The following is a 27,156-nucleotide window of genomic DNA, read 5'->3' as shown; positions in this document are numbered from 1 at the left end:
ACCTTAATAATATATTTTATTCCTTTTTGATGGAGAGAATTTTAGGAAAACAATTTATAGGATAGATAAAAAAGTTTAATGTATAAGTAAATTAAGAACACTAAATACATTAATCATCCATGTCTGTCCCTTTCCTTTTCAACTGTATTGTCTAACCTGGTTTAGAGTGACTTCATTTCTAGGCAATGACATGTTCTCTAATTAAACCTTCCTGCTTGTAAATTGATTCTTCCCATCCATTCTACACACTGTCACCAAATTAATCCTTTTAAATCATAACCACAACCCTAGGGCATTGCAATTTTCATGCTTCCTAGTACCGGGCAATATTCCAATAACTCTCCCTGGCATTCAAAGCTCTCCATAAGGATACTCTGACCTACCTTTATAGCCCTATGTCCCACTATCCTTCTACATGCAAAACAGGTATAGTCATAAACCACTGGTGATCATTTATAAGAGTACAACACACACCCAAACACACACACACACACAATATGGGGGTAACTTCATAATCTTTTAAAACTATATACACAGTGGTACCTCAGTTTTTGAATGTAATCCATTCTGAAAAACCGTTCGAGTTCTGAAATGTTTGAAAACCGAGGGATCCACAGCCGACAGCTAGGCCTCAGGATCTTGCCCTCAGCGGAAGCCGTGTGGCGTGTTCGACTTCCAAGGTGTGTTAGAAAACCGAAGCATTTACTACCGGGTTTACAGCGCTCATAAACTAAAATGGTTGTCAACGGAGACGTTCAAAAACCGAGGCACCACTGTATCTGTATCCTTTGATCTAGCATTTGCCAACATTCTACTTCTGCAAACTCATGATAAAGACCTACCTGTACAAGATATGCACATGCAGGATACTGATTGCAGTACAAAGTATGAGAGCAAAAATTAAAAACTGAGAAGGAAACAAACCAAATGTCTTGTAATAAGGCAATGATTTACTAAAATTACGATATAGCCATATAAGGCAATATGCAGCTACTGAAAAGAATAAGGTGCCTGAAAGGGAAAGAGATTCAAGATACATTGCAAAGAGAGGGGGAAAAATTAAACAATGATCAGTGAGGATTTCTTTAAAAAGTTGCCAAAAATATATTGTGTGAATGATGATGATGATGTATTTGTACATATATGAAGAAAAAATGGTCCTAAGGACAGTGATTATCTTTGGAGAATGAAATTAGAGATTTACTATAGGCAAATAACTTGTTATTTACTTCAGGAATGTCGAAATTTTTCCTGTAATAAACAAACTTTTTCTAATTACCAAAATACTTAAAAAACAATTAAACTATAAAAAAATAAGCTAGGGCTACAAACACAAGAATATGAAGTACTTACGGTTGTCATAAATTGGGTTAGAGACAACAGGAGGTAGAGTAGTCGTCAAATTACCATGGTCATCATAGAGGAAAACTTGAAAACATAATCTCACCACATTGAGGTCGCAATCTTCAGTATCAAGGAGCTGTGCTTCAGGGACTAAATGGGAGAATTTTTTTTTTTAAAAGAATGTAGAATATTCACACAGAACTAAAATCCTGCTCGATTCTCCTCCCTGCCCAATATATCCAGTAAACTTAAGTAGCATCCAAATCTGCACTAAATAAAATAGAATGGTACACAATCTCAAGAATGCCTTTTACCATAGTACATCATGTAGTCACTATCTAACAGTATTCATGAGGTATGACCATGTCAGGAAGTAACTATCCCAGTTGCCTGGAATTTAGATCAGAATCCCAAACTGACATTAATATTAAATTTTTACAAAGATGGTTGCAGGTTATATACAACAGAGAATAGGCATGCATTCATTAATTCAACAAGCATATATTTAATCCAGTCATTGTGTTAAGAACTCTGTAAATTATCTCCTATACCTGTACAAGAATGACTATCATCCTCATTTACAGATGAGGAATTGATTTTAAAGAAATGAAATTACTTGTCCCAAGTTTCACAGCTAAGAAGTACCAGAATTCATACTCAGGCAACTGAATCCAGAGCCTAGGTTTTTAAAAACTGAACTCTATTAGACAATTTTACATATGTTTTGTATTAAGTGACCAAAGGATTATGTACTAAAATTTAGATCAATATTTTAGGATATTAGATAAGGTAGCTTAGTTTGCATAAGAAATTTGATGTGCAAATTTGGTTTGTCTCTTAAAAAAGGCAAACAAACCCTATAGCAGGAAAATTTTATAGTTCTAAAAACATATAAAACCCATTCTTTGTGGAAAAATATAATGAGTTTGTTAAGTTGATATTGGAAAAGAAATCCAGTTCCAAAGGAAAATATTTACTGCCTTTTCAAAGAATATAAACTGTAGCAATCAATTATAAGTCATATTTTTAAAAAGCATGAAATATACATATTAAATTTTATAAAAATGTTTATTTTTAAAAAGGTATTAAAATTTGAAACACTAAATTTGAAAACAGTTAAAATCCAAATTCTTTAGTCTTACAAATAATAATAAAAACTATTTTGACTTTTTATTTAAACTACAGTCATAGTCTCAGTAGCTATCACAAAATTTAAAATTATCTCATGATCACCATTCTTAAGCTAAGCATTTGAAGGAGCCTATTAGAACATATTTGTACAACTAAAAGGTCAAAAAGTGATGCATGATATGAATACCTGTATCACAGCAGCAAATTCTACTGGCACAATTACATAGGCAATGAGAGGTCTACCCCTTCAAAATCAAAGTTTATAGCCTTATCAATTTAGAATTCAAGACATTAATGTTTTGCAATTCCAAAGATGAATAATCAATACACAAAAAATAAATTATTTGCTAATTGCACCTGACAAGTTTAAAAATAAGCCTATGTGAGTGATGTAAGCAAACTGTGACAGCCATACACATACAAAAGAACAGATTATGGATATAGACCCCAACACAAATGTATCTCATCAACATTCTGTGCAAAAGGAACCAGATATAGTCATGCTTCCATTATATGAAGTTCTAGAAAACATTAATTGATGGTGACAAAAAGCAAATTAATCGTTGACTGGGGCCAGAGGAGGGAGAGAGACATGACGGGAAGGAGACCAAGGAAATTCTGGAGTGGTGGTGGTAGTGGAAATGTTCCTTATCTTGACTGTGGTGGTGTTCCATGGAAGTGTATATTTGGGTAGATCTAAGTGTATATAAATTTGACCTAAATAAAAGTTTAATTAAAATCTCTTAAAATAGCACATAAAAAAAAAAAAAAATGAACTGGTTAATAAACCAAAGCTTAAAAACATTTAGGCACATAATTATTTCATCAAAGAGAAAAAATTCTACCTGGTTCTCCAAAAGTCAATTTTTGTGGGATTTTACTTAGAATTTTCTCAATAGGGTGCTCGCTTCGGCAGCACATATACAAATTTTCTCAATATATGGGAATACAGTTAGCACTGCATCAGAATTACCTTCATCTCTTCACAACACGGTTAAAAATCACTGACCAGCAGGAATTATGGCTGATCCCTGTTTTTACCCAATGCAGGATTCAGTTTAAAGATAAAAACTCAGCACAAAGCTTCCTCTTTTCTACACAGCCTACCCTCATCCTTCGAAATGGAAGGAATATATCTTCCTTCTCTAAGTCAGTGCAGCACTTGACCTATATACCTGTCCTACACACAGTGTGTGTGTGTGTGTGTGTGTGTGTGTGTGTGTGTGTGTGTGTGTGTGTGTATCTTGCATGATTATCCTCCATCAAGGTCTCTTCTACTCAAGTAGGCTAAGTTCCATGAAGGCAGAATGGGTGTCTGGTGCATCTTTGCATCTTCACTAAACATGGAACACAGTGGCTTACATATAATAAATACTAAACATTTTCTTAGTGAGTAACTGAAAAATTAAGGAAAGGCCTGTTAACCAAACATTTAGACATTTTCATAAGTTGCTGAAAAAAACTATAAAGTAAAAATCAACAAAGGAGGTTCTACTTTTGGTAAAGGCAGGTGACATATGTAATTGGGACCAGCTCTACCGTGAGAACTAAAAAAGGTGGACAAACTATGAAACAAAAATCCTCTAAAGGCATCAAAGAACTGATAAGATCATGAAGAACCATGGGGCTAAGGTATAGAAGAAAGGAACTGTAAGAAAAACATTCCTGTTTCTCTCTACTCACCAACACTTCTGATGTCTATGTGTTTTTTCACACATAGCAATTCTCCAACTCTTAGGATATCAAATTGGTGGGGTGTCCTACAATTTAACTCAATTTTGACACTAACCACCTGGGGGCTGGACAGATCCCACAAGCAAGAGCTCAATCCCACAAGTCTGCTCCTCCCCACACACTTAAGACACTAATCACAAGTCCAGGGTGTCATCTGTACTTCTGACTGACTGGCTACAAACTGGGAGTTCCATGACCCACTCCTTGGGTTTGATAATTTGCTAGAATGGCTCACAGAACTCAGGAAAACAAATTACATACTAGATTATCAGTTTATTATAAAAGGAAACAACTCAGGGACAGCCAGACAGAAAAGATGCCTAAGGAAAGGTATATAGAAGCGACACTGAGCTTCCACGCTTCTGGGAATGCCTCCTTCCCAGCGCCTCCCCATATTCACTAATGCAGAAGTTATCCGAGCCCCTTCAGTTAGGATTTTTATGGAGGCTTCATTTTGAACAAATGACTGATTAAATCATTGGACACTGGTGATTAACTCAACCTCCTGCCTCTCCCCTTTCCAGAGTTTACATAAAGGGATGAGGTTGAATGGTCCAACTCTAAGAACATGATTGATTGGTTCCTCTGGCAACCAGAGTCCCCCACCCTTAGGGGTTTTCCTAGCCACCTCATTAACATAAACTCGGATGTGTTTGAAAGGGGTTTGTTATGGAAACAAGGCACTCTTTTTACCTTTTTAGTCTAATCATTTAAGCAAATTCCAGGGATTTTTAGGAGCTCAGTGCCAGGAATGGGGATAAATATCATAAAATCACAATATTACAGAAACCCAGAGAGGTAAGTTCAGAAGACGGTTGTTTTTTTTCATATATAGCCTACCAATTTTGTAACAGGAGCTAAGAGGATGATAAGAAGTTGAGATAAACTCTCAATAAACTATAAGGGAAAAATAAAGGAGTTCAGGGTCTGTCCAGGATGGAGAATTTGATAAACATCTAATGCTTTGATTGGGGGACCTGGAGGAGCTATAACCCAAGAAGTAAGGGTGAACTGGAATGACACCAGAAACTCACAGGATGAAAGCCTAGCTTCAAATATCCTAAATCATTTGCTGATTGTAGGTGATCTGGAATTGCTGGTGTGACCACCACCTACCACAAGAAAATCTTCTGAAAGGAGATAACAATGTCCCAGGAATAAAATCTCTACAACTTTTCATTTACAATGACTGATACTCTATTTTAAATAACCAGGCATATGAGGAGACAAAATAAGGTGATTTTTTTAAAGTATTCTGATCAAGATGGCAGTGTAGGTAAACACAGTACTCTCATCCTCCCATAACCACATCAAAACGACAACTAAACTACAGAACAATCATTCAGAACTGCCTGAAATTTAGCCAAACAGAAGTCCTACAACTAAGGATATAAAGAAGCCACATTGAGATTGTAGGGGAAAAGACAAGGAGCAGGCTGGTCCCACACCTAGGTGTACTGAATAAAAATTGGGAGGGATATCTTCGCTGTGGAGGTCCCCACTGAGGAACGAGGGGTCCCAGCCCCACACCAGGGTTCCAGTGCCAGGAAGAGAAGTCCCCATAACTTCTGGCTGTAAAAACCAGTGAAGATTGAGGCTGAGTGAGACGAACGTCTGCTGGAGTCCCAGATATTCCTCTTAAAGGGCCTGCACATGGACTTATTCAGACTCACTTGCTCTAAGCTCCAGTGCTAGGGCAGCAGCTCAAAAGGCACCAGGGACATATGGGGAGGAACTGAATTGTCAGCATTAGGGTGAGAGCTGGGGGGGGGGGGGGCAGCTTTCTCCCAGAGGCCATTGTTCCTTTTCTGGGCCCTTCCCCCACAGAGCTGACAGGTAGGAGCCATATCTGAGTCTCCATCAACCTGGTTAACACTGTTGGCCCTCCCCTGGTGATTCCCTGAGGCCCTAAATGAGAACCAGTCAGAAATAACAAATACATTAACTAAAATAAAGAATACATTACAAGGAATCAACAGTGGAGTAGATAAAGCAGAGAATCAAATCAGAGATTTGGGAGATAACAAAGCAGAAAAGATCCAATCAGAACAGCAAAACGAAAAAAGAACCTAAAACATGAGGATAGTTTAAGGGGCCTCTGGGACGACATTAAGTGTACCAACATTCACATCATGGGGGTACCAAAAAAGAGAGACAGCAAGGGATTGAGAACCTATTGGAAGAAATTATAACAGAAAACTTCCCTAACCTAGTGAAGGAAATAGACATACAAGGCCAAGAAGCTCAGAGAGTCCCAAACAAGATAAATCCAAAGAGGCCCATTATAATTCAAGACACATTATAATTGAAATGCCAAAGGTTAAAGACAGAATCTTAAGAGCAGCAAGAGAAAAGCAGTTTATCTACAAGGGAGCTCCCATAAGACTGTCAGCTGATTTCTCAACAGGCACTGCAGGTCAGAAGGTACTGGCAAGAAGTATTCAAAGTGATGAAAACAAGGACCTACAACCAAGATTACTCTACCCAGGAAGGCTATCATTTAGAGTCAAAGGACAGATAAAGAGTTTCCAAGACAAGAAAAAGCTAAAGGAGTTCATCACCACCAAATGAGTATTACAATGTCTAATCACTGGATTATACACCAGAAATTAATATAATATTGTATGTCAACTATAATTGAAAAATAAAAAATGATTTAAAAAATATAATATATAATTTAAATTTATTTAACATAAAGCACTTATTATGTTCTAGGAACTATTCTAAGTGCTATATGAGTGTCTGTAATTAACATCATGCCTGGTTCTGGATTTGTAAATAAACAACACCAACTCCCTCCCAAACCCAAAACCTTCTACAGATGGCCCATCTGCCTCTTGACTCCTGCATCTTCTTTTTTAATGCCCTTTCTACTAGAGTCAGGAGATCTGGATTTGAATTTAAGCTGTGCCACTTGCTACACAACTTTGGAAACTTACATAACCAATGTTTTGGTTTCCTCCTCTGTGAAGCACTACTGCTGTTAATGATTGAATAAAATAGTGTACATAAAGCACTTAACATTTACTCCTTGATAATATAAAAAGTACTCAATGGTAGCTATTATTTATGATCTTCTTGTTTTATACAACATTATCCGTTTTATGTGGCATCAAGACTTAGATAGCCTCTTTAAAGGTTTGGCCTTTTACTTTAGCAATGAATCAAAATTTTAAGTGAACATATTCCTGACCTAGAAATTTCTGAAAATTTATGCTAAGGAAATATCACAAAAGAATTCAAAGTATATATTCAATGAAGCTTTTTTGATAAAATGAAAATAACCTAACTGTTCATTAATAGATGTCAATATAAACAGGTTACAACCTACCAAAACAACAGAATACTCTGTTAAGAAGTAAAATAGATTTATAAGTACTAACATATTTAAGATATATTCCTGAGTGGGGGAAAAAGAAGCATTAGAATAGGAAATTAGCATGAGTGCATTTATTTTAAAAATACTGTGTGTGTGTATATATATATGGCTATACACATATAAAAGAAATTTTAGAAAAATATATACCACACTTAATAGTGGTCTCCTTTGGCGAGTTAAGATTGACAAGGAAGAAGGGGACTTTTGCTTTCCACATTATACTGAATAGTGTGAAAGACAAAGACCCAGAGAAAAGAAATACAGACCTTATGGCTCATAAAAATATAGTATTTGTTTAGAAGCATATTCCTTAAATTATCATATCCCCTTAATTTTGTTTTCATCCAGGAAAAATGCAAACCAACAAAACAGGATGTCTTAAATATGACAAAGAAATCTATGCTTTGAAAATTTTATAGATATTCAATTCCTGAATTATGCATATTTAAGTAGCTGCAGAAGACTTTAAAAAGAGACTACTTTAGTGTAGGTTGCTAGCATTTAACTTGGTATCACTTATCTAGTCAAACTATATACAGTGATTAAAATCCACTAAACAGTAAATATCTAGCCATATACACAAATATGCTATGAACCTATTTTGAATAGTTGGTACTACTTCTATACTTCTTTCACATTGGGATTTAAGTTTCACTGTTAATATGCCTTTGAGTTAAATACACTCCAACACCTTTTCACAGTGCCTGTTCGACATTCAGAAAGAGGTATACTGTCAGTTAAAATGGCAAAAGAAAGGCTACATTCAAAGAGAACAGAACATTTCTGAGAGGATCTGGAGATACGTTTATTGTGTGGACAGTGTACCAACTGCAAGGAATGACATTTCACCCACAAGCTAAATTAGAATTCAAGAGCAAGGCTACTGGCTTTAAGTTAAAGATGGTAGAGTAGGAAGATCCTGAGCTCACCTCCTCTCACTGACACCAAAACTACAACTACACATAGAACAGCTATCTCTTAGAACGATCTGAACACTAGCAGAACAGATTTTTGACAACTATGGATGTAAAGAAAAAGCCAAACTGAGACAGGTAGGAGGGGGAGGGGCTCAGTCTAATGAGGACCCACCCTATTCCCCATTTTCTCTGTAGTGACTCTCAAGTGAGAGGGATATCACAACAGCAGAGGTCCCCCTCAAAGAGTGAGGGGTCGGAGCCTCAGCCTGGGGAACCTCGAAGAGGAAGAGGAGCCCCCATAACATCTGTCTTTGAAAACCAGGTGCACTGTCCACACAACAACAAGGCTTATATCTGGGAGAGCCAAAGGGCTGTAGGAAACTAAGGTTGCTCTCTTTCTGAGTCTCAGTGCAGAGGCAGCAGTTTGAAAACCACCTGGGTCATATGTGAAAGTGATACATTGACTAATTTTAGGGTGTGTGTTGGAGGGACAGGTATTTATTGGAACTTTCTCTTGAGTCAGAGGTGCTAGTGGGCACCAATTGTTTTTCCCTTTACTCTCCTACCCAACTGGTCTGACACTGGCAGGTGCTGTTTCTGACACTCTCCATTAACCTTGCTAACTCTATTTAAAAAAATATATTGTTTACTGATTTTTAGAGAGAGAGGGTGAGAGAGAGAGAAATGTTGATGTGAGAGTGAAACATCAAATGGCTGCCTCCTGCACGCTCCCCACCAGGGATGGAGCCTGCAACCCAGGCATGTGTTTTGACTGGGAATCAAACTGGCAACCATTCGGTACACAGGGTAACACCCAACCAACTGAATCACACCGGCCATGGCTTGCTAACACTATTCATCCCACCCCAGTGTTTTCCTGAGGACCCACACAGGCTGGCACCCCTCCAAAGTGGCTCCTTCTCTGTTATACCTGGTGGGTGGCCTTAGTTGGGACCAGCACACAGCAGTGTGTCTGCAACAGTTGAGAACGAGCTATAACGAGAATAGTTGCAGGGAGCTACAATGAAGGCTTGTACTGCATACCAGTGTGCTGGCAACAGTTGTGGCAAAGCCTCATAGCCAGCCTGGCCAGGAACCAGCCTCACCTGCCAGTGTGTCCTTAGCAGTTGTGGCGCAACCACAACAGGAGGCCACACTGTTCCACACAGGGAACACCTTTGGAGTACCTGGCTCTGGTGACAAGGGAAAGTTCCACCACTGGGCCCCACAGGACAACCTCTAAATAAGGCCACTTTTTCAAGACCTGGAGATGTAGCTGATGTGCTGAATACACAGAAACAAAGAGGCAAAATGAGGAGACAAAAGAATATGTTCCAAACAAAAAAGAACAAGACAAAACTCCAGAAAAACAATGAAATGAAAAGGAGGTAAGCTGTTTACTAGATAAAGGGTTCAAAGTAATAGTCATAAAGATGCTCATCACACTCTGTGAACAAGTGGATAAACTCAGTGAGAACTTCAAGAAAAATAAAAATTGTAAAAAAAAGAACCTATCAGAACTGAAGAATATAACAACTGAAATAAAAAAAAAAATACACTAGACAGAATCAAAAGCAGATCAGATGATGCAGAAAAATTGATCAGTGATCAGGAATACAGGATAGGGGAAATCACCCAACTAGATGAAGAAAAAAAAGAATTTAAAATAATGAGGATAGCATAAGGGACCTCTGGGACAACGTCATGTATACTAACATTCACATCATATGAGTACCAGAAGGAGAGAGAAAGGGACAAGAAACCTACTTGAAGAAATAATGGGTGAAAACTTCCCTAACCTGGTGAAGGAAACAGACATCCAAATCCAAGAAGCAGAGAGTCCCACATAAGATGAACCCAAAGAGACCCACATCAAGATATATCATATCTTAAATGTTAAAAGTTAAAGAAAAAGTCTTAGAAGCAGCAAGAGAAAAACACCTACATACATATAAGGGAATGCCCATAAGACTATGAGCTTATTTTTCAACAGAAACTTTGCAGGCCAGAGGGAGTGGCAAGATATATTCAAGGGAATAGATCTGATGAAAGAGAAAAACCTACAACCATGCATACCCTGCAAGGTTATCCTTCAGAATTGAAAGAGAGATAAAGAGATTCCTAGACAAACAAAAGCTAAAGGAGTTCATCACCACTAAACCAGCATTATAAGAAACGTTAAAGGGAATTCTTTAAGTGGAAAAAAAAAAGGCCAAAGCTAGAAATAAGAAACTACCTGAAAGAAAAAAAATCTCACTGGTAAAGGCAAACATATAGTAAAGATAGTAGACCAACAACTTATAAAGAGCTAGTATGAAAACAATGAAAATGGCAATAAGCACAAATCTATCAATAATTACTTTAAATGTAAATGGACTAAGTGTTCCATTCAAAAGACACAGGGTGTCTGAATAAATAAAAAAACAAGACCCTTATATAAGCTGTCTATAAGAGACTCATTCAGATCAAAAGACACACAGACTGAAAGTAAAGGGATGGAAAAAGATATTTCATAAAAATGGAAACAAACACAAAAGCAGGTGTAGCAATACTTATACCAGACAAAATAGACTTTAAAACAAAAGTTACAATAAGAGACAAAGAAGGACCCAGCAATTCCACTTCTGGGAACTTATAAAAAAAAGTGAAAACACTAATTCAAAAAGATACATGCACCCCTATGTTCATTGCAGCATTATTTAAAATAATGGAAGCAGCCTAGGTGTCCATTGACAGATGAATAGATAATGAAGGTGTGGTACATATATACAATAGAATATTACTCAGCCATAAAAAAAAAAAAAAGAAAGAAATCTTGCTATTTGTGACACCACAGATGGACCTAGAGGGTATTATGCCAAGTAAAATAAGTCAGAGAAAGACAAATACTGCATCATTTCACTTATCTGTGGAAAGAAAAAAAACTAAACAAATGAACAAACAAATAGACCTATAGATACAGAGAACAAACTGACAGGTGCCAGAGGGTTGGGCAGTGGGTGATGCGCAAAAGTGTGCAGGGGATTAAGAAGTTCTAACTTATAGTTATAACGTAAGTCAGTCACGGGAACAATAACTTTGTACCGTGACAGATGGTTGCTAGACTTCTTGCTGTGATCACTTTATAAGGAATATATATGTCAAATCACTATGTTGTACACCTGAAACTAATATAATATTTTATGTCAATAATACTTTAATTAAAAAGAGTCCATCAGTAGATGAATGGATAAAAAAGCTGTGGTACACTTACACCATGGAATACTACACAGCTGTAAAAAAGAAGGATCTCTTACACTTTGGGACAACATGGATGGAACTGGAGAGTATTATGCTAAGTGAAATAAGCCAGTCAGAGAAAGACAAGTACCACATGATCTCACTCATATGTGGAATATAATGAACAAAATAAAATGATGAACAAAATAGATCCGGAGACATAGAAGCATGGAACAGACTGAGGGATCTCAGAGGGAAGGCGGGATGAGGGAGTGGGTGGGGAGAGACTACTGAAAGAACTTATATGCTTATATGCTTAACCTATGGACTCAGACATTGGTATGGGGAAGGCCTGGTAGTGGGGTAGAGGGAGGGGGGAGGGGATCAATGGAGGGGAAAAGGGGACATCTGCAATACTTTCAACAATAAATATAAATTATATATGTATATGTGTATATATATATATATATCAATAAAAAAAGAGCTTTATATTCCAGAATGAGTAAAGAAGAACATCTCTGAAGTTTTCTTATAGAAGAATGGCATTCTCCACTGACATAAGAAAGCTTAAGGATTTTTTTTCAACACTGTGAAAGATTTTAAATATACTTCATCACTCAGACACAGAGAAAGTCAACAAGTAGAAAAGTGAACACAGAACTTAAGATAGGTTTTAAAATACAGGTTTAAAATACAAATAGAAATCACTTACACAAATAAGTCAATATTCAAATAATAGAAATGATTATATCAAACATACTTACCTTTGAAAGGATTGATTCCTGCCCTTATTCTTGAAATAATAGCTTCTTTTACTTCTTTTTTCTTTACACATCGAATACCCAAATTTTGAAAACTAGAAGGAAAACACAGAACTTTCAACTGCATTATAGTAAAACACACAAATACTAAAAAATACTGCAAGTATATCAAGCATATATCCAACAGTGGAGAGTCATCACACTGTCAGGTGGAGACAGTAAAGCATGTTATAAATTTCCAATTGCTATGATAAAGATGTGAGCCTAAAAAAAGTGGGGTTATATTTCTAAGAGAACTGTTAAAAGAAAAATAATACATACCATATGGGTTTTGCATACAGTATTTTACAATTACACCTTACTAATATGCCTATGTCAAATATACCAAAGGAGATAAAGATTAAGAGGAAAGTGATACCACAAAGCTAAAATTCACGTCCTAAACAAATTCGTTTTCAAAATCAATTAAATTTGTATATTTGATCATTAAAGCAAAAGTTGTAAAACGACGCCCATGGGCATATTTTGCTGAGCCCATAAAAAGTGTTGTCTACATTTAAGAAAAAGTTCATAGACTACCAACATTTAACAATCAGGTAACCGCATATAAATGCCTGGATTTCTGGCTTTGTGACCATTTTAAAGATCTGGTGACAGTAGGTTGGTACAGAAACATCTAGCTGGAGCTGATGCAGGGCTCTCCAGTGTGCTGTGGTGCCTGCTAGTCCTCTCAAACCTGACTCGCTCCACTCCACGGACACTTGTTATCTGAGCCCTGACTACACTGCTAGTAGCAGTGGAATATATTTTATGCCATATTATATGAAGTTACAATAATCATTCATCATAAGAAAGGACTGAAATGCATTTTTTTAATTAGAAAGAGGATGGATACTAACAATAATATTTAACAAAAGTTTCAAAATGTCATTTATGGAAAACTTCTCAATAGCTACAAATATTACTGATTTGCATGTGTACTACAGATGATGGTTAGGGGAACTCCCCTACCACTGCCAGTCATATTTGTTCCCACATGGAAAAACCATGACATCACTAAAGTTGGGTGGGTGTGAATAAGGAAGCAAAACTGATAATGACATTACCACTTGCTTGAATTGCACATGGCACTCTGCACCGGGAGGACGCCCGCCTCGCGTGCCCGCTCCACGCTTACGCTGCTCATGCTCCTCACATTCCCCACACTTGTGATGTAGTTACCACCTGACATATCCTTGACATTTCCTTCCTCTGCCTCCAATAATTTAAAAACAAGTCTTGAATTCATAATCCTTTCTTGAAAGCCCTAAACCACAGTCTTCTTCCTCAAAAGTATTGCACTTCTTTGAAAGATTCTTAGCTTGGTTCTTTTTCTTTGACAAAGGATTTTAAAGAATCCTCCATTTTAATATATTCCTACACTACTTGGTTTAGTTTCATCTGAATGATCATATTCACTATTCAGAGAATATCAGAAGTAGTAGAGATTCCTGAAATTCTGACATGAGGAAACCAAGGATCACAGAGATTACTTGAACCATTCATTCATTCATTCATTCATGGTCATTCAACAAGTTTTGAGGATCCTACCATGTACCAACAACCCCAGAAAGGAATGGGAATATATAATCCTTCCCCTCATGGAGCTCACAGTCTAGTTCAGGGGATGGCCAACTACAGTCCATGGACCAAATCTGGCCCACCACCTGACTCTTAAGTAAAATTTTACTGGAACACAGCTCAACAGATTTGTTTATGTATTATCTACAGGTGCTTTCACGCTGCACCAGCAGAACTGAGAAGTTGCAACAGGGACAATATGGCCTTCAAAGCCTAAAATATTGACTATGTGGCCCTTTACAGAAGGAATTTGCTAACCTTTAGACTAGTGAAGCAGATAGACATTAAGTACCCGCACACACAAAAAATGCTAACTAAAACCATGACAATTTTTATAAAGGAGATGTACACGATGCCAGGAGAGAGAGCCCTATGATAGGAAAGAATTGGCCAATTCAGGGAGGGGAAACAGGCCTCTTGTAGGAAGTGATATTTGTTATGAACAGAAAAGGAGAATCAAGAGACTTCAGGCAGTAGGAAAAGAACATGCAAAGGACCCTACAGAAGAGCACTGTGAGCCCAGGAAACTAAAGGAAGGCCTTTGTGACTCGAGTACGGAATTTAAGGAGAACACAGTTTAATCGAAGGCTAGAAATACAAGTGGGTGCCCTGGGCTTTCCAAGGAATGTTGTCCTAATTCCAAGAGTGAAATAAAGCCATTAACATGTTTTAAGCAGAGATGTGACAATCAGATTTGTATTTGACAAGATCTTGCTGAATAAATTAAAATTTTTTTTAATTTTTATTTTTAAAAAATATATCTTTATTGATTTCAGAGAGAGGAAAGGAGAGGGAGAAAGAGAGATAGAAACATCAATGATGAGAGAGTCACTGATCGAGCCCACAACCCGGGCATGTGCCCTGACCGGGAATCGAACCCCGATTGCCTGGATCCTAGGTCGACACTCAACCGCTGAGCCACGCCCGGCCGGGCTTAAATTTTTAAAAAGATCCCTTTGGCTAAGTGGAGGGCACAAAAAGAGTTGATAGGAGAAGAGCTGTCAGAAGGCTGTCCTTCTGGGTCCACATTTCAATTACAGCAGTAGCAGTGTGGTAGTGACAGAGGTCACTGAGACAAATGGAGAGATTCAAGAACTATTTAGGAGGTACCTGTAAGTGAATTCAACACATGCACCTGTGCGAGAGGTGTCAAGGATGACACCATGCTTTTATAGCAACCACTAAGATAACGTACATTAGAAGACCAATTTTAAGAGGAAAGAAGTATGATTACGTAAGATCATGGTTTGGGGCATATTCTACTTGAGGTTCTTTCAAGATATTTAAGAGGATATGTCAAAAAGGCAATCGGACTAAGTACATTCCCCACTAAAAAACCAGGGCTCCTCCGAAAAGAGTGTTGATTTCAGGGCATGATCGAGAAAAAGACAAGGGTCTTGAACAGTTTGTTGTGTCAGGAAGTAAAGAAGTGTTCAAAGAAAGATGAGGCCATGTCAAAAGGACACAGAAAACATTTGAAGAGGCTTGCATTAGTCAAAGTTGGGTCAACTTGAAAATCAAAATAATGATGTCAATATACTGAATATAAAAATCCATGGGTCTATAGTGGCATTTTTTATATGGGGAAGGGTAAAAAGGAAAAGGTTTTCTTTACAGTAGAATGCCAATTAACTATCACAAATGGAAAAAACTAATGTTACGTCTTCTGAAGAGATGTTTTGAGAATATAGCACTGCCTCTGTAGATACCTTGTCTAAAATGCTTCATGCTAACATGAAAATATTATTCATGCTATTCATGGTAACATGGATATAATCATGAGCAACCATTCAGACTAATCCACATTGAAAAACAATCTTCAAAACAAACAGCCTAGACTCTTCAAAAATGTTTACGTCATGAAAGACGAAGAAAGGCCAGGAAACTGATGTAAATTAAAGGAGGAAACTGATGTAAATTAAAGGAGGCTACATAAGCATGACAACTAAATAGAATGTGTGATCCTCAATGGGATCCTGGATTGCGGGAAGAGGCAGGACAGCTGTAAAGGGCACTACTGGGACATTATTGGATATAATTAAGGTAGCCCCCAAATTTAACTGCCTATAAGATTGAGAAGGAACAGCTAGAAAAGCAGGAAAACAGGAGAGCTTGTTTTCACAGAAATCAAGGGAATCAGAATGTTTAGGAAGGAGGAATCTATACTGTAAAATGCTGTTGGAAGGTCAAAAATTAAAATAGGAAATATTTCTTGCCAAGTTTATATTATTAGATATTTTATTTTTTTGTGCTCTTATTTTAAGAAAAATATTTTAAAGTATATTTTCTAAATGTTTACTACTTATATATAAAGAGGCTACTATTTTTTTTCCTGTTGTAATCAGTTTCATTTTTCCACAAACTCAATACATGTTCATTATAAAAAAAGAATTACACCCACAATTCTACCCATCCAGAGACAACTACTATTAATACCTTAGTGTATATACTACCATGGGTATGTACACATTTATTTTAAACAAAAAGGTTATCATATATTGTTTTAAACTTATTTTATTTACCTAGCATTCTGTGAATATCTTTCTATACAAAGATGTATTTATGATGTTATTTTTAAGACTTCAAAGGAGTACATTGCATGGGTGTACCAGTTTATTTAACTAACCCCTTTTGTATATTATTTGGATTGTCTCTAACATTTTGCCATTACAAACAGAACTGCAATGAACATCACCAGAGCTAAGTGTCGGAACATGCTTAATTAATTGTTTCCTGGGGATCAATTTCTAAAAGTAGAATTGCTAGTTCAAGAGGCAGTCATATAATTCAGACTTTTGCTATGTAGCTGTTAAACTGCCTACCAGAAAGGTTTTATTAATATACTTTCTCACCAACATAATGAATCTTCTGGCAGCCTCACCAACACAGCGATACATAATTTTCAATCTTAGAACTACTGTTGTATGTTAATTTTATAACCTGCCCTTTTCTAAATAATAATTTCAGTTTCCCAGTTGATTTTCTCACATCTGGCAATCTTTAAATTAACTATTAATGAAAAGATAAGAGTAAAAATGTATGAGGAAAAACTTTTCATAACTTGTTCAAACTAAGAAAAAAAATCACAGCATAAACGAATCCGTGTTTACTTCAGGTAACAATAAAGAAGTGTTCTTTCTACCATCATGAGTTACATCTACTAATACAGAACAAAAGGTACTTCTCCTGCAAATGGTAAGAAAATTTAAATGTATACTGAAGTAAATAGGAGTAGAATGAGGAATTAGTTTATTCTGCTAAACAGTATCAGAGATACACAGAGGGGGACGCAGAGTATCCTGTGCTTACAGATTTCCTAGCTGAGGCTGTGTACTTACAATAAAGGCCTGCGCTCCTGTCCGAATTCCGCTTCATAGTAGCCGTCTCTGCAGTCTTTTCCCACTAAATCATGAGGGTGAGGTTTAAAGGGGTCATTCTTTGTTACCAATGTAATCCTCACTTTTCCCTTTCCATAATAGTTCATAATCTGGAAAGGGGGGGAAATAAAACAGATGATCCATAAACATTTCTCACTAAGAACTGACCTACTAAATGAGAGTTCAATTTCTATAATGTAGTTAGCACTGGATAAATCAAGTCCAGCTGGCTGGCCGTCTGGATGAAACTTCCCAGGTAACACCAGTAGGAAGAAGTTACCTCTCAGTTCCTTGGCATATTAATTTCAATTGATCGTATCATTGGATTCTGCCTATTTGCCTTTTAAAAAACAAGTAAAGTTAAACCAAAATATTATCACACAGCATGAGAAAATACTTAATTGTTAAGTCACTGAAGGCCATGCTCTTAGATTCACTGTCCTACCATCAACGTCCCTTCAGCCAAACTGGATATGACAGTACACCAACACATATGACTATTCTACTTAATATGTGACATTTGTTCATTAGTAAGAACATCCCAAGTGTTCACTGTTCAGTAGGCAATGAATCAAGTTGAGTTTCACAAAACTGTTTTCACACAATAAATGCATGTAGAACACTAAGAATAAAGAGAAGAGTTAAGCGTGGAAAGGGGACACTCTGAGCACGGGCAGGAGCAAATGTTCAGTTTGGAAGCTAGCAAATTTGCAAACACAAAGCAGGGAATGTAAAAACCAGCTTACAACAAGGAAGCAAGGTAGTTAAGTAACAATGGGTAGCTTTTCAGGTAAGAGAACACTAAAATCCATAATTCTGAATTTACACTTAATTTGAAAAAGCAACCAGGAAGTATTGATTGCCTTTCTGAATAAAAGAGAGAGTAACCACTTAAAACCGTAATATAGGCTAATGTGGAACTCAAATGTAGTGTTTAGGACCTACTGGAATGGTAAGGATACAGATCTTAGAAATATTTTAGAGAACGTACAGAGTTAAGTTGAATTATGCAGAAAAGTTAATAACTGCTCTTAAAAGATTAAAAGAACAGTGTTTTCTTATTTACCTTTTAGTAGCATTTCTCTCATTTTAACATTTAAATAAAAGGACTTAGATAACTCAAATTCATATTGCTGCCAAAAAATGTGACAAAAATTAGGAACTGGGAATTCAATAATTTTGCCACTGCCTTATTCTACAATTTAGCATTCCCTTTAAGTTCAACTGAATAAACTTTGTAAATAACCTCATTATAAAACAGCGAATTAAGATCTGTTGGTGAAAGACTAAACAACTTTTAAAAATCCACTCTGCCATTCAAGTTTTTAATTGGCATTTAAAGGATAAAAATTCATTAAAAAGTCAAATTAAATATAGTATATTTTACAAATATAGTATATTACCCAAGTCATTTTGGATGAAAAACTACTTTCAAAACTTACGCTAACATCAAAAAACGATTTAAAAAGTGGCTATATTTCAAATCAGTCAATGAAATCCAGAGTATCAGGGAAAGGCAATAAAGGCAAGGAAAAATGAGGCAAAACGTTCATTCTCCTTTCCCATAGCCCCTAGTTTAGCCAAATGACTGTAGAAAGAAGAATTCTAATTGAGTTCCCAAGTCCACGATTTCAATCTACGGAATAATTTTGCTCACTGCTGGAAGGAGAGAATGCTTTTTCCTCATTAGCTCTGTGTCCCATGAAAGGAATCATCACCCAAAAGCTGCCAAAGTACACTAAGTGCCGTGAATCACTCTACTTAGATTAACACACAAACACCGAATAACTATCCTCAGGGACGAAGAATCCACACCATATTTAAGGAATGACCCCAGACAGCTATCTAGTACCAATCAATTAAAACGGAAAGGAAAAAAAGCAGAAGAAAGGAAAGCCCATGGAAAAGACTGTAAAGAAACTGAGCCTTTAATGTAATTGCTGTAGCTAAAATATGAAGCAACTAAGAGTAAGACACGTGCAGGAGAAAGGTCTGTTACCTGGATGGAAGGGTACGTTCGGTTGTTGTCCGTGCTGTGCTCCCCTGGAATGCTGCCTGCTGAGCGCCCTTCACATTTGTATCTGAAACGCATTCCCCTCTGCCGGGGTTGTTCAATTATCTCTATATATGGGTTATACCCACCTGAAATTTAAAAGATGGGGGGGAGGGTGAGATTAGGATAGCAATAATAATGTATATTAACCACTTGATATTTTTTTTAAACAGCAGACTAAAATATTTTCCCTCCCAAATTAAATTACAAGGTTAAAATGTAATTAAGATTGGGTGGTAAAGACACCTTCTCCCATTCAAACTGAGCTCCTATATAGTGTTAGCACAAGTCACATTAGTGTCATTCAAATCACATTTGTTGGTTAGCAGTTTACTGCTTAATATCTATAGTTAATGCCAATGTGAAGTTCTGAGATAGCCACTTCAGGGATATCTACTTCCCACATGAGACCAAGCAGAAGGGTTTCTCCCAAGAGTCCCCCGGAAGAGTCAAGAAGAAAGTCTTCAGAAGTACAATGTTATACTCCAAAGTGAGTTTAACTGTTCTGCTTGACTTTACATCAGACTCTTAGTAGTGGAATAAAAGACTACTCATTGAAAATGAAAATGCATTTAAATCCTTGAAGAAGGATATGTAAATTTTTCATATCTCCATTGGAATGTCAATGCACTTATACACAGTATATCAAAACACGTTCCAGAAGGGACTTTAGGCTCAACATAATTTTCTGTCTCATCTAAATCTTTTTCTAAAGTATAATATACAAGGAAGAAAAAGAAAATAGTTACTTTCTGTAACAAATACAATTCAAAATATGCAACTTTAGAACGAACTACTGATAAACACAACAGAGGTGAATCTTAAAATAATTATGCTGAGTGAAAGGAGCCAGACCAAAAGAGCATATACTGTATGATTCCATACATACAAAACTCTAGAATATGTAAACTAAGATATAATGTAAGAAAGCAGATCAGGGGTTGGAGCGGATGGGGAAACAGGGGCATGAGGGGCATATTAATTATCTTGAGTGTAATAATGATTTCAAGGTTGTATACATGTCAAAACTTACCAAAATGCATACTTTAAACATGTGCAATTTATTATATGCCAATAAAGCTGTCTAAAACATATACACCTTTACCCCCTCCTATCCAAGTTCAATAAAGACACTCAAGTGTGCTTACAAATAGAGTACGTAGCAATATGTCTGTATTTCAGATACATGAAGAAAACTTTCATTGGTGAAAAACCTCCCTCAATCAGTTTAGTGATTTCTAAGTTGCCTCAATTAGATATCCATTTTTTGTGTGCTCACTTCAGCACCTATATACTAAAATTAGCTATCTGTATTTTTTACTGTAGGCTTATCCTGTGTTAGAATGCAAACAAATCTTCAGAAAGGGTAATACAGTGGGTCTGATCAGTGCATACAGGGAAGAGGCCTTTGAATCCTACCCAGCCAAATCTTAACAATGAAAGCCTTGGAAATGTTATTAAACCTCTTAAATCTCCCACTCTATAAAATGGAGATAATAATAACAGTACTACCTCATTGTGTTGTTGTGAGGATTAGAAATATGTGTTAAATTCTTACCAAGTGTCTCGCATATATAATAACAATGTTGATTATTTCAGATGCTTTCCTGAAAATGATTTATAGTGATACCATGATGCTATCACAACTGCTCAAAGATTTTACAGAAGAGTGAGGTAAACAACACAAATTATTAGATTACAGAAAGGACAAACAAAATAAAATTTTGTTTATGCTAACAAAATTCTGCAAAAAATGATACTGAAAGCAAAAAAGTCGGGAATGCCTAACTATATATCAAAGGAAAAAAGGAGTTAATGCAGCAAAAGGGTGGAAAGGAAGGAGGGAGGAGAGGAGCAGGTAGGCGATCTAGGGAAAGGGAACAATGTGTTCAAAGGTGTACCAGTAGAGAAGATACAGCCCCAGTGGAAGAGAAGAGTTTAAGAATCACCAATATAGCCCCAGGGGACAGGTGGGAGAGGGGTGTGCATTTTCTACCCTTAGAAAGAGAACCAAAAGCCAGCTACATTTGGGAATTTGGATTTCATTCTATGAGTGTCAGTGAATGGTCTTAACACAGCGGAATCACATGATCAGATTGGAATTTTAGAGTAAAAATTCTGGTGGCAAAGTAACACACAAAAAAGAGAAAGCAAGGTGATCAGCTTTAGAGGCTGTTACAATAATATGAGCAGCGATGAGGGTGTGTCTGAAATATGGTAGTAATAAAAGGAATGAAGGGTTATTTAAAAGATAAAATTGACAGTACTTAGTGACAGACTGAACATTAGGGTTAAGAAAAAGAATCACTGATGGCTCCATTGTTTCTACTTTGGGTTACTGAGTAAAGTACAGTACCACTGTTACCTTTAATTTTATTCTGTTTGGTTCAGGAATTTCATTGGAACAGAGTTCATTTTGGGGTTGTATATCAGAATCACCTAGGTAGCTTTTCAAAACAAACATGCCCTGACCCCACCTGAGATCTGCTGAATAGAAACAGATTCATCTAAAAGCCCAGACATGTTTCTGAAAAAGCCTTCCAAGCAATTCTAACACATTCCTGATTGAGAACCATTGCTCTAAAACATAAAGAAGTGGAAACAGTGATGCACGTATCTAGAGAAGTAATCCAAAAATTCACATACAAGTACGGGCTGGGTGATAGATAAACTAGGCAGAAGAATTCTGACTACTTAAACTCTTTCTTTTCCTCCCACTCTAAAAAGTTTATCCAAATGAGGGGAGGGGCGGCACTACTATAAAGCTAGCCTTTAATCACTATGATTTATTTTAAAAGTAAATCATTTGCAAAATTAGTATTTTAACTATCATCAAAAACATTTCTTAAAATACAGCACACAAATGATTATAATGTGCCAATGTGTCAACACTACAGTTGAGAATAACTGACTACAGGCTGCATCTCCCTCACAGAAGTACTAGATAACAGAGACCCAAAGGAGCAAATGGAGCTAACAATATATACTTTTCCAAATATCACCTCTACTCACTTTGGAGAAAAAGAAAATAACATCTATTCTTCTTTCCTTGAACCTAGCAACCCAACTGATTCATGGTGATGATCTTCTTGACCTTAAGACACAGGTGAGTTTTTCTGTTTCTTCCTTGTTATGATCAAAATTTAGAGTTACCATTTTTTACATAGCTAGAATTGCATGCAATTAACAAAGGGGCAAAGAAAACTTAAGCCGATTCCCATAAAGAAGGAAAGACTAACATGGAAGGCATAAAAGAAATAAAACAGAAGATAAGTTATATTAATCAAGTTGGCAAAAGGACACATGGTTTATCTACTAAGCAATTTTGTATTTACTCCCTCACCCCCAGTGCTTACTATCATTTAAGTGGACAAAGGAGGGGAAAAAAATACACTGAGTCCAAGCATCACTGTCAAATTCTACTCCCCTAGTTTAAGTGTACACAAAATCATTTCAAATTTTTAATAAGTAAATGGGCATTCTTTTCTTATATATTCTTGAAAGATATGTATAAAACTAACACCTAACAAGACTCTGCAGGAGTTATTCCCATTTTTATCTCACAGAGTGGTAGAAGTGGAACAAAAAATGATTCAGGTTCACCACAGACTAAAGTCCAGGTTTATTCCAATATATCAGGCTGACTGTCAATCAGGTCTTAAAAATCCAAGTAAGGGAAATTTTCAGATGAGTATTTGACTGATGTACACATCATAAGGTAAATAAAAGATGTAAAAAATGTTGGCAATAGAGATTCTGCTGCTAGAGATTCCAGTGCCGTGAGGGTAAAAAAATAAGTGTTGAAAAAAAATTTAACTTCCAGGGTGAAAAAATAGAGAAATATTTAAAATCTGTCCTAGATTTTTCATGTATTTAACTGAATTAAAAGCAGATGACAGGCCCAAATCATCTGTCTTGATTAAGATTGCCAGATTTAAAAATAAAAATTACAGGATGCTCATTTAAATATGAATTAAACAAATAATTTTTTTAGTATAAGTATATTGCATGCAATGTTAATGATCATTATTCACAAATGGAAAAATACTGTCCTAATTTATAGGTTTTATGGTGGGGTATGTGGAACTAGGTGGGTAGAAAAAGTACTAGAACATTCACTTTTGTTAACAGTATTTCTGTTATATTCTGTTGACTAGTGAATAATATACATAATGGTAAGACAAAAGTAAATTGTTTAAAATATATAATGCAAAATGTCCCTGTATTTTCCCATTTAACATTTTTCTCTATATCGTGTCTAGATTTCTGACATCCAAACTGGGACCCTTGGAAAAGAGTTCTTTTAATACATAAAAAAATCCTTGTGATTTACAATCTGCATATTATTTCTTTTGTTGTACTTTATGTCTGTGTACAATAATTTCCTTTGGTATAAAAAAAAAGTACGTACCATTCAATGACTTAGGTCATGTGCCTACAACCCCAGTCATTTGCAGAGAACAGATGAGAGAAAGATGGAACAAAAGGAATGCAGAGTCCCTTAAATCATGTTTGAGATACTACAATACACACCCCCAACACATTCCACAAAATGATTCATGATCTGATTCACTAGTCATTTCATTCACTCATTCTCTTTACTCTAGGTCTGCCATATATCACCTTCATTCCTTCATACCACTGTTACCTCTACATTTTCATGTGTTGCATTTCTGAAACAGCCTTCATAGTGCACGTAGTCTTTTATTGTAAAAAAGAAGTCATTTGCTTTAGCTATCAATTCCAGCTTGCAGCTCCACCATTAAAATTTTAAGCTGTACATTTACATTCCCCCCCCTTACTCAAGAGAAATAGTTCTCTTGAAATTCACATTATAGACAGAGTTGGGAAGTAGTGTGTAGTTTACAAAAACAATTTCTTTGTGTACTTCCTATGTGACATAGCAGAACTATATTATAGAAAACTGGTAATAAAAATAAATTACCTAAATTTTAAAACGTGTTTTACCAAAGACAGCACTATTTATTAGTAAACAGGGCTGCTATATGCACACAAGAACATTTTACATTTTTTACTGGAACAATGAGAAGCTTTAAATTCAGACCTAAAATAGTGAATTTTATTTAAACATACAAGTGTAATCACGGCCTAACACGTATGGGAACATTTTTCTTCACAATGCCTATTCTAATTAATCATATCAAAAGGCTAGAATTAAGGTGTAATTTAAAAAGACAATTTAATAGAACACAAGCTGTGAAATTCTAAATAATCTGATAATTTACCTGAACAAAATTTAGAAATATATATATAAAAGTCCCAGTTACTCATGGTACTTATATAATTTGCTTATGAGATTATGATGTTACTTTTTACGTTATACAGACCACATATTCAACTACACATACCTATTTACATATGACATCCTGGAGAAGTGAAGAAATGGCCTTAAGGGCTTGGTAATCAATAAAAACACTTTTGGAGGTTTTAATACTATCTTACAACAAACAGAATCTAAACTAGACAATGATAAACTAATTTAGCACACTTTTTTTTCTGAGTCAGTTAAACTACTGTTTCAAAACAGGATGGGAATTTATAATTTAGTGGCTCTTTTTCTCTAAGTTCTTTACAACTGCTTAAGGAAAGTACACCCAGACTCCCTTTAAAAATTTGCTTAGCAATTTTCAAACAACTGAATTACAATTTAAATTACTTGTGATCATTACTCTACAACTTTCCATTCCTTAAAAAAATTTTCCCCTTCAAATTAGGCAATCAGCCCTCATAACAGCACAAAATATAATGTCTTAAACAAGTTTAAACTGTATCACATTGTAAAATGATGTGGGTTTTCCAATACTCTATAAAAATGGCTAATTGTTTTCTCTCTTTTTTGGGAGAATTAAAAGTATTATATTCATGCTTTATATTAACAAAGTTTGGCCCAACTGCCAGCAGGCTTTTTTTTTTTTTTTAACGTATAAAGCTCACTCTTCTTTATTACTTTCATACAAGATCTCATAACCAATAAATTAACCTAATATTTCAAGTCATCTTTGCACTTTTGTTCTAAACGCGCCTTGAATTTATGAATTTACAAGATCACCTAAAAGTCTGAGGGTCAATGAAGTGGGTAAGGAGTTAAATATTTTAAACTCCACTCGCATTCTCACATGAAAACCACACACAGGCTGAAATCAAATGTCATGTGAACCGCTCCAGTTTCCTTCTCAAGCCGCCGGCGGCAGCTCCGGCGCGGTTCTGCTCGGGCCCTTTAAAGGCTCCTCGGAGCCTCCGACTTCCTCTTCCCGGCCAGACGGCAGCCTGCGGCCGGGGGTCGCGCTGCGGGGCCGGGAGGGCGCGGGCCGGGCGCGCGAGCGCCCCTCTTCAGCCCGCGAGTGGGGCGGCAACCAGGAACTCCCTGCCCTGGCGCACGCTGCCCCCCGCAACGGGAAGGCGCCCCGAGGAGCCTCCCCAGAGCCCCGAGCAGGTCCCCCTCGAGCGCCGCCGGCCGGATTTCACTCACTTCCCCTTGGCCGCCGGCCGGCGGAGGCCGCGGCGTAAATACGCGCCCGCCCGCCCCGCCCTCCGGGCTGTTTCTGGGTAAACTCCTCTCCCGCTAAAGCCAGAGATTCGCGCATTTATTAACTGAAAATGGATCCTGACAGAAGTGATCCACAGTTGTCTTCGTTCCTGCCCATATTTTAAAGCACGGGTATTCTAAAGATCCTCTTTTCCCTTCTTTCCAACAGAGTGAAAACAAAAAACCAAACTCGACCTCCCCGTCAACTAAAACGCGCCGCCGGACAGGAAAAATCGCCCCGTGTTGAAGCACCGTTTCCACGTCGGCCCCGTTAAAATGCCATCGGTGACTTTTAAAGGCACACATTTCGCACAACTGCCATCGCCTCTCAGCACTTGGTGACATTACACTAAAAAGACGCGGAGCTCTCCTGAGGTCTGAGGTTCCTCATTTCTGATCTAAAACATAAAACCACCATTTCGACATAAATCGGCTTTTCAATAGGAGAACGCTTCGTCTCCCTTTATTTAGATGATTGCTTTCCTAACTCTAAAACCAAGTCGTTGGGAATTCCTAAGGTTCCGTCTATAATAATGGCATCAAATTACAGAACGTGGCTTTGATTTCGCACGCAAACCCTGAAGCAATGACAAGGTTGACAATTTGCCAGATCGGGCGATTTTAAAGACGGGACGCGCCACAATCAAAACTGAGCCCCGGAAACGGAGCAGTCAGACCCCCGGACGAGCTCCTTCCCCCCCAGTCGCGGACCCGCCCGCGGCGCGGGGCACACTCACCGGCGGCCATGGCTCCGCTCCGCTCCGCGCCGCGCGTCCGGGTCGGAGCGCGCCGCAGTCAGTCAGCCCGCCGCTCGGTCCTCTGCGCGCGGGACCCCTGTCCCCCAGACCACCCCCGGGGCCTCTTCCTCCTTCCCGCCCTCCTCTGGTCTGCGGCTCACACCTTCCCACCCCCTAGATTCTCGGGTTCCAGATCGCCCGGCGTCGCCAGGGGGCGGAGCGCCGCGAGGGCCGCGCGCCGGCCGCTGGAGAGACCGGCCGCAGCCGGGGGATTTCCCGGGGCTGACGTAAGCGCCTCCCGCCGCCCTCCCCCGGGGAGCAGCAGCCCAGCGTCCTC

At 37.4% G+C, this 27,156-nt stretch overlaps 1 protein-coding gene across 4 annotated transcripts in view; it reads right to left on the bottom strand.

The window, feature by feature from the left end:
* The window catches only part of REL (REL proto-oncogene, NF-kB subunit), a 33,119-nt gene extending 6,217 nt beyond the window's left edge, over nt 1–26,902 (bottom strand). For all 4 annotated transcript variants that reach the window (XM_016214043.2, XM_016214045.2, XM_016214044.2 and 1 more), the window contains exons 1-5: nt 26,820–26,902; nt 19,482–19,624; nt 17,444–17,592; nt 12,489–12,580; nt 1,354–1,494 (exon numbers count right to left, since the gene is read on the bottom strand). In XM_016214043.2, the coding sequence (XP_016069529.2) occupies nt 1,354–1,494; nt 12,489–12,580; nt 17,444–17,592; nt 19,482–19,624; nt 26,820–26,829 (535 nt within the window). In that variant the 5' untranslated portion in view covers nt 26,830–26,902. The remainder of the gene's footprint in view (nt 1–1,353; nt 1,495–12,488; nt 12,581–17,443; nt 17,593–19,481; nt 19,625–26,819) is intronic.
* Between the last annotated feature and the right edge of the window lie 254 nt (nt 26,903–27,156).

Source organism: Miniopterus natalensis, chromosome 13 (assembly GCF_054644295.1).
Source record: "Miniopterus natalensis isolate mMinNat1 chromosome 13, mMinNat1.hap1, whole genome shotgun sequence".
In the NCBI taxonomy this organism is placed as follows: Eukaryota; Metazoa; Chordata; class Mammalia; order Chiroptera; family Miniopteridae; genus Miniopterus; species Miniopterus natalensis.
The sequence above is the reverse complement of the archived record's forward strand: the minus strand, read 5'-3'. Positions and strand labels throughout refer to the sequence as shown.